General features: G+C 39.7%; 1 protein-coding gene across 2 annotated transcripts in view; it reads right to left on the bottom strand.

The window, feature by feature from the left end:
• Nucleotides 1-15398, bottom strand: part of GOLIM4 (golgi integral membrane protein 4) — a gene marked incomplete at both ends in the record, with an annotated part of 106025 nt that overhangs the window by 42597 nt on the left and 48030 nt on the right. For both annotated transcript variants that reach the window (XM_084232394.1, XM_084232393.1), the window contains one exon: nt 449-523. In XM_084232394.1, coding sequence (XP_084088520.1) covers nt 449-523 — 75 coding nt within the window. The remainder of the gene's footprint in view (nt 1-448; nt 524-15398) is intronic.

A 15398-nucleotide genomic window follows, 5' to 3' on the forward strand; every position in this document is an offset into this window, starting at 1 on the left:
CTTAAAAAATAAAAGTCAGTACATAACCTAAAAGACACCATATATAATGAGATCAATTTATTATAAGGGTATATATGTGCACATGAATATATATATAATAGTTGGCTATTCAGGGCACCGCATACTGTTAATTCCTGCATATCTGCACACAAAAGTTTCGGGAATTAGTAACATATGTGTGTAATATCCAAATGAAAAGCTGTTTCAAAATATATTGAAATAATATATGTGGCACAAACTATGTGGAAGATTCTATATCCAATCTTGAGCAGGAGTTATTTTATTACAAAATGCAGAACACATTGTTTGCTCTCTCTTTCTCTGCCCACCTATAAAACTGACTTTGGGTAAATCTGCAAAATTTCTTTGCAAACAAATAGTAAAGCAAGTATATGACTCATCAAAGAATACAATAAAAACATCAACACAAATTACATTATTTACGAACCTTCCTTTGCTTTCTTATGTTCAAGTCTTTCCTTTTGCAATGATTTCTCTAATCTTGATCGGTGTTCATACACAACTGGGGGGGGGAAAAGAGTTAAAATTTGACTACAAAGAAAGTTTAAAGTGCAATTAACATCGATTTTCACAACATAAGGTAAAAAGTTTAGAGCACTTTCACAATTAAAAACGTTTGTATTGTAAGCTCCCTATTCTGGGTAAAATAGAGACACAATGTAGACGTGATGTTTTGCTGACTCCTCTATTGTCACCCCCTTTTTTAAAATTTATATAAGAACTGGGGTACAGACCAGAGGCGTGGCAGAGTGAGAGGATTCACCAGAGACAAAGCAGGGAGCAGAACAGGTAGACTGACTGAAAGCACTGCTGAGGGAAGCAGCGGGTGAGACAGGAGAGGTCTGCCGTGCCATGTGGGTATCTCCCTGGCTGGTCAGGAATCGAATCCACACTGCAGAGGTTGTGGACAGCTACACAGCACTGCATTCAACCAGCTGCGCCACCGGGGAAGGCCCCTATGGTCTCCCCTTTATGGAACCTTGCTTTGCAGTTCCTTTTCCTCATTTCCTCCATTTCCTCTGCCTCTTCAGTGTGAATCTCCCTGAGGTTTTATGTCTCTTGCTGGGCAACCGTGTCCACTCTCATGACTTCAGGCACCATCTGTGCAATGTTTACCCCACATGCATATTTCTAGCTCCCACCTCTCAGAACTAGAAAGTACTTCCTAGAGTCTACAGGGTGTTTCTACGTCAACAACCCCATACGGACTGCTGAGTCAACATGAGCTGAAACTGAATTAAGGCTGCCCAGTCAGGTAAGCAAATCTCAGCAGGCTGCCACTGGGGTGAAAGCAGAAGTGTTGTCTTTTCTTTCTTTTTTTTTTTAAGATTTATTTATTTATTTATACAGGCACTGGGTACAGTCAGAAACACGGGAGGGTGAGAGAATTCACCAGAGCCAGAGCGGGGAGCAGAGCAGGCAGAACACTGCTGAGGGGAGCAGCGGGCAGCAGGAGAGGTCTGCGCTCCATGTGGGACCCTCGCCCGGCAGCCGGGGATCGAACCAGCGCTGCAGAGGCTGTGGGCAGCTTCCCAACCCAGCACTCAAAAGCTGCGCCACCTGGGAGGCCCGGAGGAAGTGTTTTCTGATGGCAAGGAAAACACAGGTGAGAGTCAAAGAAATGAGGGAGGGAAGTAAACTCCCAAAAAAATCCCATGTGAGTGCTCACAAAAGAGTAAATCAGGATTTTATTAACATGACAAGAGACCAGGGCCTCCCCTGGTGGCACAGCTGTTGAGCACTGAGTTGCAAAGCTGCCCACAGCCTCTGCAGTGCCAGTTCAATCCCCACCTCAAGAGGGTCCCACATGGCACACGCATACCTCTCCTGCCACGCCCACTGCTCCCCTCAGCAGTGCATTTGTCAGTCTGCCTGTTCTGTTCCCAGCTCTGGCTCTTGTGAATTCTCTCACCCTCCTGCGCTTCTGACTGTACTAGTGTTTGTATGTATGTATGTATGTATGAATAAATAAACAAACAAACAAACAAATAAATAAATAAATCTTTAAAAAAAAAAAAAAAAAACATGGCAAGAGACCAGTACAGCCTGGTATCCCAGTGTAAGACCTTCCTGCGCTTGATCACCTCTACCTACCCAGGTTACTCTGAAGAAGTCAGAGCTGCCTGGTGAGTCAGGGAGGAAGCAGCAATGTTTTAGGAGGAAAATAGGAAAAAGAAGCCTGTCATAACTCTCTTCCCCACTACAACTTCATATATAGTAAGCAGGAGCTGCAAGAGAGGGAGAAGCTTTATCTCTACAAATAAAATATGTATTATTATACTGGCCTAGATCAGACATGATACTTACTAAACCAAGACCATGTTTATTGATAAAAGTTGTTGAAAGATATGTATTTTTTTTAATTTTTATCTGAGCGGAGCCAAGAAGCAAGCAAGTCTGTCTCAGATTTCATCCAGGGACAAAAAGCCAAGTCCCACAAAGTGGTTTGAACAGGCAATGAGGGGAGAGAAGAGAATAAAGTAATTTCTGATGCGCTCTTCGAATCTGTTCACCATGACAGTCACACACGATCTCACTCTCTGGCGAGCTAAGCCAAACCCACCATTCGGTTCTCTCAGCAGTCCCAAATCCCAATGATTATCTGACACAGAATTTCATCATCAATCACAGAAGGACCAACAACTAGTCTCATATGCCAGCTGTCCAAAGAGCCCTGCCTCGTGCCTGATAGGGCCACTTGCTGCCAAAGGGCTTCCTAGTCCCTCCCCCTGCCCTTTCCCCATTGTCACAGCTCTCAGTTCCCAGCTAATGCTGTCCTCTTTCCAACATGGCCATCATCTCCTGGGTCCTCCACCTTCTCCTGAAATGGCACCTTTCATTTTGTCTTCCCCATGGCTGCACCTATGACAACCATGACCCATCCACCTCTACGCACACTGCTGCCAATATCTCTGGCCACAACTCCTAGAATGCCTGCCCCGTCTGAACTGGTATGGGGTCGTCCTCCAATGGCATGTTGTCCCCAAGCTCATCTATTCCCTCATCCTCAGTCCCCACTTGTCACTGCGATGACTCTGATCACATTACTTTTCTCTTGGGCTCTTATTCTTCCCACCAAATGACACTTTCCCCCAAGTACTATTATTATAAAGTAACCCCACACAACCCTGTTTTTATTAGCACCTGGCGCCATATTATGAGTAGAAACACCAAATGAATAGACATTGCCCTTGGCCTCAAGAAACTCAAGTCAGGCCTCCCTGGTGGCGCAGCGGTTGAGTGCTAGGCTGAGAAGCTGCCCGCAGCCTCTGCAGCACCAGTTTGATCCCAGGCCGCTGTTGAGGGTCCCACATGGCTCGGCAGACATCCCTTGCCACGCCCGCTGCTCCCCTCAACAGTGTATTTCGTCAGTCTGCCTGTTTTTCTCCACTCTGGCTCTGGTGAATTCTCTCACCCTCCTGCGCATCTGACTATACCCAGTGCTTGTATAAATAAATAAATCTTTGAAAAAAAAGAAAAGAAACTCAAGTCTAGCAGGAAAGAGGAATTAGGTAGTTTGTAAATAAAAGGTAAGTAAAGGTAGCATCATAAAGTTAAGGCCAGAGACAGACAAGGATGTGAGAGAAGTGAAAAAAGAGTGATCTCTTGCGATTCTGTGAGTAAAAAGCAGTTTGGCAAGTGGGGGCACCACAGGAAGAAGGCATGTCAGGATGCTATCACAGGGACAAAGGAGACGGAGGTGTAGAATTGGACAAAAGGCAGTTGTGCCACAGAATCCTTGATTCTGAGTCCATCACTAGAAATCACATTTTGTTCAAGCATGTATTTGCACTTTACACAAGTCTCTCAGCCAACTTCTAAAAATCTATTAAAACCATTAAGTTCCTTAAATTGTTATTGTTTCATCTTTTCTAAAAAAATATTATTTATTTATTTAATTTATTTATTTTGTGTAGAAGAATAGGGGTGTAGGTGGGAGGGTGTGTGTGAAAGGATTCACTAGAGACAAGGTAGGGAGCAGAACAGGCAGATGTACTGAAATACACTGCTGAGGGGAGTAGCAGGTGGGACAGGAGAGGTCTGCTGTACTATGTGGGTTAGCTTCCTGGCTGGGGATCAAACTCAGGCTGTGGTAGTGGTGATAGCCCTGAGACTTAATTCCTAGACCACCAGGGAGGACAATAACAGTTTCATTTTCAATGATATTTGGGACAAGGTAGAGGAAACAAAGAATAGCACTGACCTTACTAAACCAAGTTCACAGTCTCTGAGAATCTCAGTCAGGTGAGTCAAAGTTAAAGGGAAACAGGAAAACTACACTGCTATCATGACAAAACAGGCATGGGAACAAAATGCAATAGGAACACTTAAGCTCCCTAGCTGGAAGGAAAGACACGCCCTCACTTCCAAATCGTGGTGAAAGTCCCACAGTTTGCATAGAGGATCACAGGAACATAAACATGCCCATTAAAAGGGAATTCTGGTATAGTAATTGGACATATAATAGACAATTTTAGCATGAAATTCATTTTCAAAGAAAGGAACAGGCAAAGGAGTCTAGATCTTGGCATAATGGGACTGAGGTGGCAGCAGAAAGTCCCAAGTCTAGGGACACTTGAATGAAGTTCAGGATATATGAGGGGGAAACACCGAGAGTCTAAGAACACCCATGATTGAAATCAACCAACCTCCCCCCACCTCCCCCCAAAAAAAGTTAACACTCAAGCACAAAGAAGATATACAAAGAGACTGTCCCCCACCCATTCCCAACCACCTCAGGTTCTACATATGAAACAATTATGTGGAAGGGTAAGGACAGAGGAGGTAAAGATGTATTTACAAATTACAACCTTGTGAAATTCTTCTTTACTTTTTAAAATATAGTGGCATTCACTGCTGCAAACTCAATGTGGTGTGATACTCAGTAATGATTATGTTTGGCTTATGAAGCAGGATCTCATCTTCAGTAAGAGTGGAGATCCACCAGGTTACACACAAAAGATAGATGGAGTATGAGGGATGGTGTGAAGAGTGCCGAGAGTGGGAAGTGGGAGATGGTGTCCCATTCTTTATTCTCTTCCTCACTATTTAGTCAGGAAAATAATGTGGCAGCCAGCCAGTTCAAAGTATGCATTTATCAAACTGAGTCACAAAAATGTCCCTGACAGTTTTACACTCAATGGGAGTTTACTCATTCAAAATATGAATAGCTGCGTGTCCCAAGAGCCAGGACATCCCAGAATATTCAAACTACAAGCTTTCATGGATAACCTGAAACCTATTTTTCTATTTATACATCAGTCAAGATGAACTAATGCTGCTATCTATACACTGTCTGGAAAAAGGCAAACACATTTGTGGATTAAAGTCCAAATCCAAAGGTCTTGGGAAACATAAGACAATTCACTAGTATTTGTGAATACTAGAAATAGCACCACAAATAGTAAGAGCTAAGGCAAGAAAAATGTGTTTTCGCTAATGCAGTATATAAAGATGTAAGCAGGGACAGAGGACACACAGAGAAACCATGAGATAAATGTGCTGTCATCTTACTTAAAATTGGTCAAACTATTATTATAGAGTTAATTTCTAGTTCTGATGAAGGTAACTTAAGAATGCAGAAATTGATTGAGAATCAGAGAATAGTACCAGGAAGGAAAGAAAAAGCAACACAGTGACGGATGGAAAGTGGAGAAGTGCTGTTCTTCTTTCACCTCAAAAAAGGAAAACAACCCAAAAATAAGCCTTAAACTGTAAGCTGATGAAACCTCATTAGGTAAAGGAAAGTGAGAGTAAAAAACCCTTGGAACTGGAAATTCCAGAAAGAATGGGAGAGGGAAAGAAGTGCCCAGAATCTGCACTCAAATTTATGTTGCCCCAATCGCAGATCCATTCTTTATGGGGCAAGATGCAGAACTTCTTTGAATTTCAGTTTCCTTATATGATATGTGGGGTAAGAATGCCCCCTATCCCTTTGGGTGGCTGTCAGGGTTAAATGAATGAATATATGTCAAGTGCTTAGAATACCTCCTAACAGAGAGTTAATGCTGGAAAATAATGTTTTTTCACCTTTCAATGATGGGTTAAAAGTACCCCTTTCAACTCTGTAATTAACTAAAGTCAAATAACAACAACATGGTAATTACATATAAAGTTATATACAGGCACAATATATTAAACTATATACTACGCTATGTCTATATTATATAGTACACATATAATTATACACACACCCACACACAGACTTAAAAAGGTCATAAAGTTGATTTTAGTTACTTTTACTAATTACTTTTACCAAAAAAAAGGGAAAGCAAAGAATCATTCCAATAGTTTAAAACCAATAAGCCTATTTTCTAATAAAAATTGAAGGGCAGTAAAAATAACCAGTTAGAATCTGTGTCCTTATAACTCTTCTAGGAAATTTCCCTATCAATTTAAACTCGCATACATATACTCATACTACCCTTAATTCTTTTAACATGTTTTCTCCAGCCTTTTGAGCTAGTGATTTATCTAGATAGGTTTACTGTTTTGCTTAGAAGGAGGATTGTTAATCAATCCCTGTCACCTATTTCTATTTTTCTGTTTATACTTTGAAGTCAAGGGCATCAATCAAGATGAACTAATACTGATAGAACCAACAGAAATGGTATATAATGAGCATTCTCACAGCACTGAAAAGTTTAAGGATAAACAAGTATAAAAATAATGCTTCAATCTTGGTATTCAGGATACTTAATGCAGAATAACACTGCAGTAGGATAGGATTTGAATCACAAGAACTCATGAGAGAAAGATGAAAATCCACAATACTCATCATCTCCCCTGCTTACCGAGACGGAGTTTAATAATTTTCATGCAGTCAAGAATGGAAAGAGATTTTATTTGCCCTTAAAAGCACTCAAGATTTTAATACCCTGCCAGACTCCCACAGCAATTTCCCATTTTAACTCTGACTTCCATCTGAAAGTCACAAGAGAAATTAGCTGTATGCATTCATTTCTGGGCAAAATAAGCAACTATGACATTTCAGGGCAAACTGCTCCAATTCAGATTCAGAAAGCAACACTCTAAAATTAGACAGAAAACACTGCTAAGTGTTTTAACACCTTAAGTCAAGAGAGGGCAATGTTTCCTTGGCAGGAGCAACAGTCCATGAAATTTTGCTTTCAGTTCTGATAACAAAATGTTTTAACTTTATTGTGAAAAACAAACAACTGAGGCTCCGCATAAAAGTCACATAATTCAACATGTGAAAACATTAACAATTGCAAATACCTTTATCTTTTTATATATGATAAAAAGTGAAATGAACAAATATGTGCTTTTCATAAACTGAAATCAATCTAGTTTTCAGAATGTCATCATTCTGAAACTTTGTGGGTTGTTTAGACCTAAAATCATAGCTATTACTATAGCCTTTAAAAAGTTTTTGGTGGTGGCTGTAATTCTCCAGAAGTGGTGAAGAGGCCCACCTGCCTCACTGAAGAACGATGAGTTGCTTATTAACATGAAGACAACATCATAGTTTCCCAATTATCTTTCCTTCTTTTATAATCTTACCTCATGAGAAGTCTGGGAAAGCATACAGAGATCTCCTTAGAAACCAACTTGTCCACAAATAAATACAAGAAGCAAAAAAGAAAAATGAGAAGGCGGAGAAAGCAGTACCATTGTGAGGCTCTCACTGGATCCCTCTCCAGGGCGCCCCCCCCCTCCCGTGAGGGGGCCTGGACAGCCCTTCATCCCTGCGGCTGCACCTCAGGGTCTCCACACTCTTTGAAGAAAATCTCCTAGAGTTCTGCATTCACTTTCGCAAGCTCACTAGGACCTCTCACAGCTAACTCCTAAAGCTCTAAGATTTTATTTCTCACTCAATCCCAGTTTCACATCTTCCAGGGCAATTCAACCTTTCCAGTCTGCTTGACAATTTATAGCTGAATTTAATTATTAATTACCCTTTGCCTAAGGTTCGTTCCCTTTGCGAAATTACATATTTATGTGTCAGGCCTCGGGGCAAGACCTTCCAATGGTTTCCCATCACACTGAGTGAAACCCAAGTGTACAGATGATCCCACTGCTCATCCTGCTCTATCCACAGCAGCCTCCTGGCTATTCTCTGAACATACCAGGCACACTTTCATCTCAGGACCTCATGCAGTCTTTTCCCTGAGCTTCGACGGCTCCTTCTCCAGAAACCTGCATGGCTAGCTCTCTCAGTTCTTTAAGATCTTTGCTAAAATGATAGCTTCTCACCAAATCCTGCCTGAACAAGCTATCTAAAATAACAACCTGCTTCCCACCCTCAACAATTCCCAGTCTCCTTTCCTATTTCATTTTTCTCCTTAGCTCTTACACTCTGTACTACACATTGTATTTATTTGTCATCTTCTTCTATGTAACTAAAATAAGCTAAGTCAGGACAAGAATTCCTCATTTACTTTATTTCACAATTGCACCCCAGTATACTGAAAGGTAGGCAGCTCAACAGATGTCAGTGAGTGAATGAACAAACTGTAAGTGGGTTAAAAGCTCAGACTGGCTCTCTCCTTTTTCCTTCTCTTCTGTATCCTAAACCCTTATTACTGCTTCAGTCCTAATCCCCTCAGTTTCTAATACCTTAATGGTATTCAATAAAACTTGTTCAGTGAATGAATGCTTTCAGAAGCTATTTTATTCTTTTTCGCACTTGTCTGCCATTCTTTATGTCCCAGTATTTTATAACTGAATTTATATATTTGTTGGCTCATTCATACTCGTATATCCCAGAGAAAAGGTAGATAACAAAATAAGGATCAAATATAAATTTATCTATTGATGTATAGGCTTGTAAGATTAGTATTAGTTAAATCAAAGTCCTGAAATACAGAAACTTTGAGAATGCGGAGAGAAAAAAGAACAACCTGATTATGTATTTTTCTGCTGCAGGGAAATTGCTATATATATTTTTAACTGCACTATAAAGTCCCTAAAATAGTTCACATAGGTGTCTATTTTTAAATTTGTCAATGTAGTTTATTAAGTCATTTAAATGAAAATTTTAGCCATGGTTTGAACTGGTGCTTAACTGTTTTTTCTATTTTAGATAAAACTATACACAGGCTTTCCCTCATGATACCATCTAATTAAAATTTGGCTTTTTCAAACAAGTATTATATTAGCTGACTTAAGTTTCTTCTTAGAAGTATTTTATTTTGGCAGTCTTTCAAGTTGCAGGACCTAGTCATCCCTCATGAATTTTTTTCTTAGCTATTCAGGATACACATAACCACATACCAATGTTCCAGCCACCTTGGGAGACAGCATAGAATTTACTCTTATAAAAAGGTTATGATCAATAAAATCAGATTATGATAAGAAGATGAAATAGGTAAAATGGTAGGAAGGTAATTAGAGATCACCAAAGGTTAGGTGAGGTGGGATGACATAATGACCTGCTGACCCAGCAGATTTGTAAACATGACCTCTTTATAAATTTGAAAACTATCACCTGTTTCATGAAAAAGCTATACACTACAAAGTAAAAGTTATATTCTCAAAGGCCTGTATAAGTATATATTCATATACATACAAATATATAAGTGTGTCTATATACATATATGTGAAATGAAAGGGCTCACAGTAAAAGCAAAAATTACTCTAAAAATGTACTGCACATAAATATATCCTGCACAGTAATACTCTTCTTACCTAGCTGTTAGATTTCAGCAGAATGGTATCATAGTATTTCAGGAAATACTTCAAGAAAAAGAGAGACCAGAAGAGGGACAGGTTTCTGTTCATCCAAAATTTACACAAGAATGCATAAGGATGGCCTTCAGATGGACTAAAATATGCAAAAGCACTAAGTTTTATAACAGGGCTATGAAATTATGCATATGCATCTCAAAGCTGATGTGCTTGAACCAAACATAAAAAGACTTTCAATTTTCATATGTTATCTGATTTCCTCATGAGAATCTACCACTATAAACACTTTAAGTTATGCCAACAGAGCAGGAACAACCTAAAATTCCAGTATTCAAGTATCAACCCCTAAAATTCTGTTATATAAAAATCTAGGTGCCAGCTAATACCCACAACTAGGGTAGGATAAACTGGTCAATAACTGACTTCTCTATCAAGTCAGTACAGCAATACATAAACAACCCCATTCTTATCCAAACTCCCAATGCCAAGATTTCACTTCAAAATTTAAAAATATGCAAAATATCTTCCAAAAAATTTCATTGAAATCTGGCTTATAAAGATATACTATTTAAGGTCTCTTTTCAATTGCACCCTTAATATATCATCTAACAAATCAAACAAAATTCTTTCAGCACTTATTATTGCCAAGCACTACTCTGACATTTAGGACTATATCATGAGAACAACAGTTAAAAAAATAAATAAATAAAACCTGCTCAAGATAAGGTGGTCAAGGCAGGACTCACTGGGATGACATTTAAGCCAAGACTTGAAAAAAGCGTGCTAGTACTACAGACATCTGCGGGGGAATGTTCCAGATAAAAGGAACCGGAATTTTAAAAGCCCTACAGTATAAGCATATATGGCATTTTCTGAAAAAATCAAAGAGGCCAGTGTAGCTGAAGGGTGAAGGTGGGGAAGACGCAGACTGTGATGGGCTCAGGACCACCTAGTGAAGACTGACTTTCACACTGAGAAATGGGGAGCCACTGGAGGATTCACAGCAGGAAAATGTGATGTTACTTTAATTTTGAAATAATGATCTGACTGTATGTACACTTCTACAAGTAGTCCAGGCATGAAGCAATGGGAGAATAAGATCAGAGTGCCAGCTGTGGCAGAGTCTGCATTTATACAAAAAAAGAAAAGCAAGGCATGTTTTGAGCTGCAATGAGGAAGGACTCTGATGAAATATGTTTGTAAAGATGAGAAATAAGCATTCATTGACTGCAAAGTGATTTACTGAGCCTAGAGAAGTCAAGATGGACTCTGAGAGGTAACATTTGTATGGATGTTAAAAGATGACAGCGAAGGAAGGACAGGGAAAAACTCTGAACAGTAGAGAATGTTCAAGAGCACTGAAGCAAAAACAAAAACACTTATGTGTATATCCCTCCAGCTCCCCCAAAAGAGCCATATTCTGAAGTGTCTGTTAACAGCATACATCCCTGGGACTCAATTTCAGTCTACTGAATCAGAGTTTCGATGGAAGAGGCCTCATCATCTGAATATTTACCAAGTGTGCTTAAGCTGTTCCACGTGAACATTTATTAGAGGGTTCTGGAAACACTATATTTTGCATAGGGTTGACAGGACAGTGAGTAATCAGGGCAGGGAGCTGATGAATGAGAGAGGCTACAATTGACTTGTTTGTAAAAAAATAACTGTATGGGTAATGTCAAAGATAGAGAATCCAAGAGAGAACAGATGTTGATGGATCAGTTAGGCGTTCACTACACCAACCAAAAATAAAGTTTAAACTGGGCCTCCCTGGTGGTGCAGGGGTTAAAGTCTCAGCGCAATCAAGATATCACCAGCCACTGTTGCATGAGTTCAATTTCCAGCCAGGGAGCTAACCCACATGGCAGAGTAGACCTCTCCTGTCTCTCCAACTGCTCCCCTCAGCAGTGTATTTCAGTCTGTCTACCTGTTCTGCTCCCCTGTCTGTCTCTGGTGAATCTTCTCAGCCCCCCGGCCCCTGCCCCACAAACACCTCTGGCCTATATCCCAGTTCTTGTATGCATAAATAAATTAAAAACAAATCTTTAAAATAAATAAAAATAAAAGTTAAACTTCCACATTGTCCCAGGATGGGATGATCTCCAGCTCTTTAAATAAGATAATCCAAAAAAAAAGTTGATTTCTTTTTTTTGCCAACTAGGATATGCAAAATTTTAGGGGAATGAAAAGAGTGGGAAGTGACAAAAATATGGCAGACACTGAAAGATATTCTAACAGTGTATTCAAATAGTCATCAGGAAAATCACAATTATAATGCAAGACCACTATTCTTCCATCAAAATAACTAAAATAGTGACACTCCTAGGAAAATATACCCAACCAAATATTGGACATTTATTCACCAGAAGTCACACAGGAGAGTCCTAATAATAGCATTGTTCACAGCAGTCCCGAACTAGAAACTAAACCAGCATTTCTCCTCGTAGTAAGGATATGGCTGCTCAAAACATGAAATGTCATTCAACAATGTGAACAAACTAAATGTGATGACATCAATGTATTTCAAATACCTTCTAATGTACAGAAGCCAGGCCGCAAAGTAGTACTTACTGAATGATCTATTTATAAAAAGTCAAAACCAGGCAAAATCAATCTGAGTAGGATACTACTCACACTATACATGTGGCCGTGGGAGGCAGCAATGACTGGAAGAGAGCAAGAGGGAGCATTTCAGAATGCTGGTAGTGTTCTAATTCTTGATCTGAGAGTTGGCTATACTGTCTGCTTTGTGAAAACTCGTCCATTTATATACTTATGATTCATGTACTTATCTGAATGCATAATTGTATAAGATTATAAGATCATATTTCCAGTTATATAAGTGAAATAGTGAAATATAAGGTATATTTAGATATGTCACTTTTCACATTTCACATGCCCATTTGAGATCTGTGCCTGCAACACCTCAGGTCAGTTTTTAGTTCTCTGACAATTTTCTGAAGCATACCCCATTTTTGTCATAGTATTTGAGAACCTGCCTGATGACATCACTGGAAAAGGCCTAAACCTAAATTTTTATAGCTACTTAGTAAAAATTAGGACAGATGATGGTTTCATTTGTCCTGCAGGTGCATATTCATGCTCTCCATAGCCCCAAATCCTTAATGTATAGAGTATATTTTGTTTTTGTTATTTTTTGGGGGGCAGTTTGGTGAAAAGGCTCTTGATAAAGATGCTTTGCATTTACAACAGGGAGGGCACATTCTTGAATAGCTAGCCACTACCTTAAATGCTACTGTATCTTTTCAAAAAAGAAATACTGTATCAGGTGCTTCCCCTAAATATCTGCTTTAAACAAGGTCATTTAAGGTTAATGTGTCTTCCTCACAGAGTGCTCCACTGTTATAAATAAGGCAGTTAGAAAAGCACCCAATAATAGCAGGGCTTTGTACTGATTCCAGTACAACCACATATCCTCTTCTGAGGGGCGATTTTGCAAGATGAAGGCAATATCCAAGCATGTGCAGCAATAATTGACAGAAGGAAATACAGCAAATGCAATATATTTAGAAAATAAAATAAAGCTACCTAAATGACTGCTTCAAATTACACAGTGAACATGAATACAAAGATAGTACAAGTATTTTAAATACTCAAGTTATTAGTAGCTAGTAACTAGTAGGTCACTGCTGGGTAAAAAGAACCCTCTGACATAAATTACTCCAGCCTACCCTCCATAGCCACTTCTTACTCTTCCTGGTATTTTTGTCTCATCACCACTGAACGGCTTAACCACTTCTAGTTACTACTGAGGGAACATAAAAAGACAGGCTACTGTGCATACCAAGTCCCCAGGATGTCAAAAATCTAAAGCACCAGTCTGATTGGAATTCATAGTGATATTTTAACAGGGGACTGAAGCCAAAGACTGTTACAGGTGGTGCTTCCTGGAAGGGGTTGCTGGTGAGGACAGCCAGCCACAGGAGTAATACAAACAGGGTATCAGTGGGGGTGGACACTCTAATAAGAAATATAAGGGACTGCAGAAGCAGGACCCAGGATTCAGTGCTCAGGATTCAGCATTAGGGATTTCAGCATTTTTGAATCTTCAGCAATTTCAGGGTCAGCCATTTCTGCCCCCACCATGCAGATCTTCCAGAAGGCTGTTGCAGGCCTCAGTGAGGCTTTCAGCAGTCAACCTCAGAAAAGTTTGCAGCCTTTGCAGGTAGCCGAGCAACTGAATCTGTTCCCAGCTTTCCTGCTGTTAGAACCTGGAAGGAAAGGCGAAGATCCGTTTGGCTGCTACAGTAGCTGTTGTGAGTGTCGCTTGTCTGGAGCTTTGCTGGGGCATCATGGCAGCTCTGGTGAGCATCTCCTCTTGTATCATCTGCTACCTGAATGAGTTGGATCCTGGCCTATAGACAGACTGCCACGTGCTCCGTGCCTTCAGTGGCAGGAAGATGCCATCTTCCTGGGTGAGGTAAACCACCATTTTTGGCCTCAGTAACTCTTTGTTTTTCTCTTGTTTGTTAAATAAATCTCACTATTGTTTTTCTCTGAACCTGAGTATTCTTGCAATAGTGCACAGGTGAAGAACTTAGACAGTGAGTGGTAAACTATTTGGGCACTGTTCTGAGTCACTTTTAGTGCCCCTTTCTGCACTGTATCAATATCTTGCACTTTCTTTGAATTTTTTTTGAATATTTTAAACTTTTGCTTTTGGGATAAAATTATAGTTAGGTCATTTTCCTTCCTCATAGTTGCTGCAGAAAATGAAAATAATTCAAAAGGAAACCTGCACTCCCATGTTTATTGCAGCACTATTTACACTAGCAAAGATATGGAAACAATCTCAATGCCCCAAAACAGCTGAGTGGATTAAGATGATGTGATATATCTCACATTGCAATATTACTCAGCAATCAAAAAAGGATAAACTCATGCCATCGCAGCAACATAGATGGAGCTGGAAGGGATTATGCTCAGTGAAATAAGTCAGAAAGAATAAGAAAAATACTGAATGGTTTCACTTATAGGAATATAGGGACACTGGACAAGAGGTCAGAAAAAAAGGGTTAAGGCTCTGCGCTATGATCACAACATCTTGATTGCCTTAGTTTGATCCCCAGCAAGGGAGCTAACTAACCCTCATGGCACAGCAGACATCCCATCTCATCCGCTGCTCCCCTCAGCAGTGTATTTAAGTGGATATGCCTGTTCTGCTCCCCACTCCATTTAATCCTTTCATCACCTTCACCTCTGGCTTACACCCCAGTTCTATGCAAAAATAAATAAAATTTAAAAAAAAGAAGCCAGAAAGCAAAAAGACAAAACTAGCAGGCAAACTATTAATCAGAGACTTACAGCAGGGGAGGAGCAGGGAGAGAGGTCAAAACAGGGAAGGGAAGAGCATAAGAGAATATGGTGATGGTTCATGGGTGTTTGGTGGTGGGAATTTCACAAGGATTCCACCTGAGGGGAGAAATCAAACAATATACAAAAATGAACAATGATGTAAAAATAAATAAATCCTCTGGACAAATGACAATGAGGACACAACTTTCTAGAACTTATGGAACACAGAAAAAGCAGTACTAAGATGAAAGTACCTATTAGCAATAAGGCCCATATCAAGAAACAAGAAGGAGCTCAAATAAACAACCTTGTTTCTCATCTGAAAGACTAGAAAAAGAAAACAAACAAACAATTCTACAGCTGGAAGAAGGAAATAATAAAAGAGAATACATAAATGAAATTAAAATCAA

Source organism: Talpa europaea, assembly GCF_964194135.1.
Source record: "Talpa europaea genome assembly, chromosome: 4".
NCBI lineage: Eukaryota > Metazoa > Chordata > Mammalia > Eulipotyphla > Talpidae > Talpa > Talpa europaea.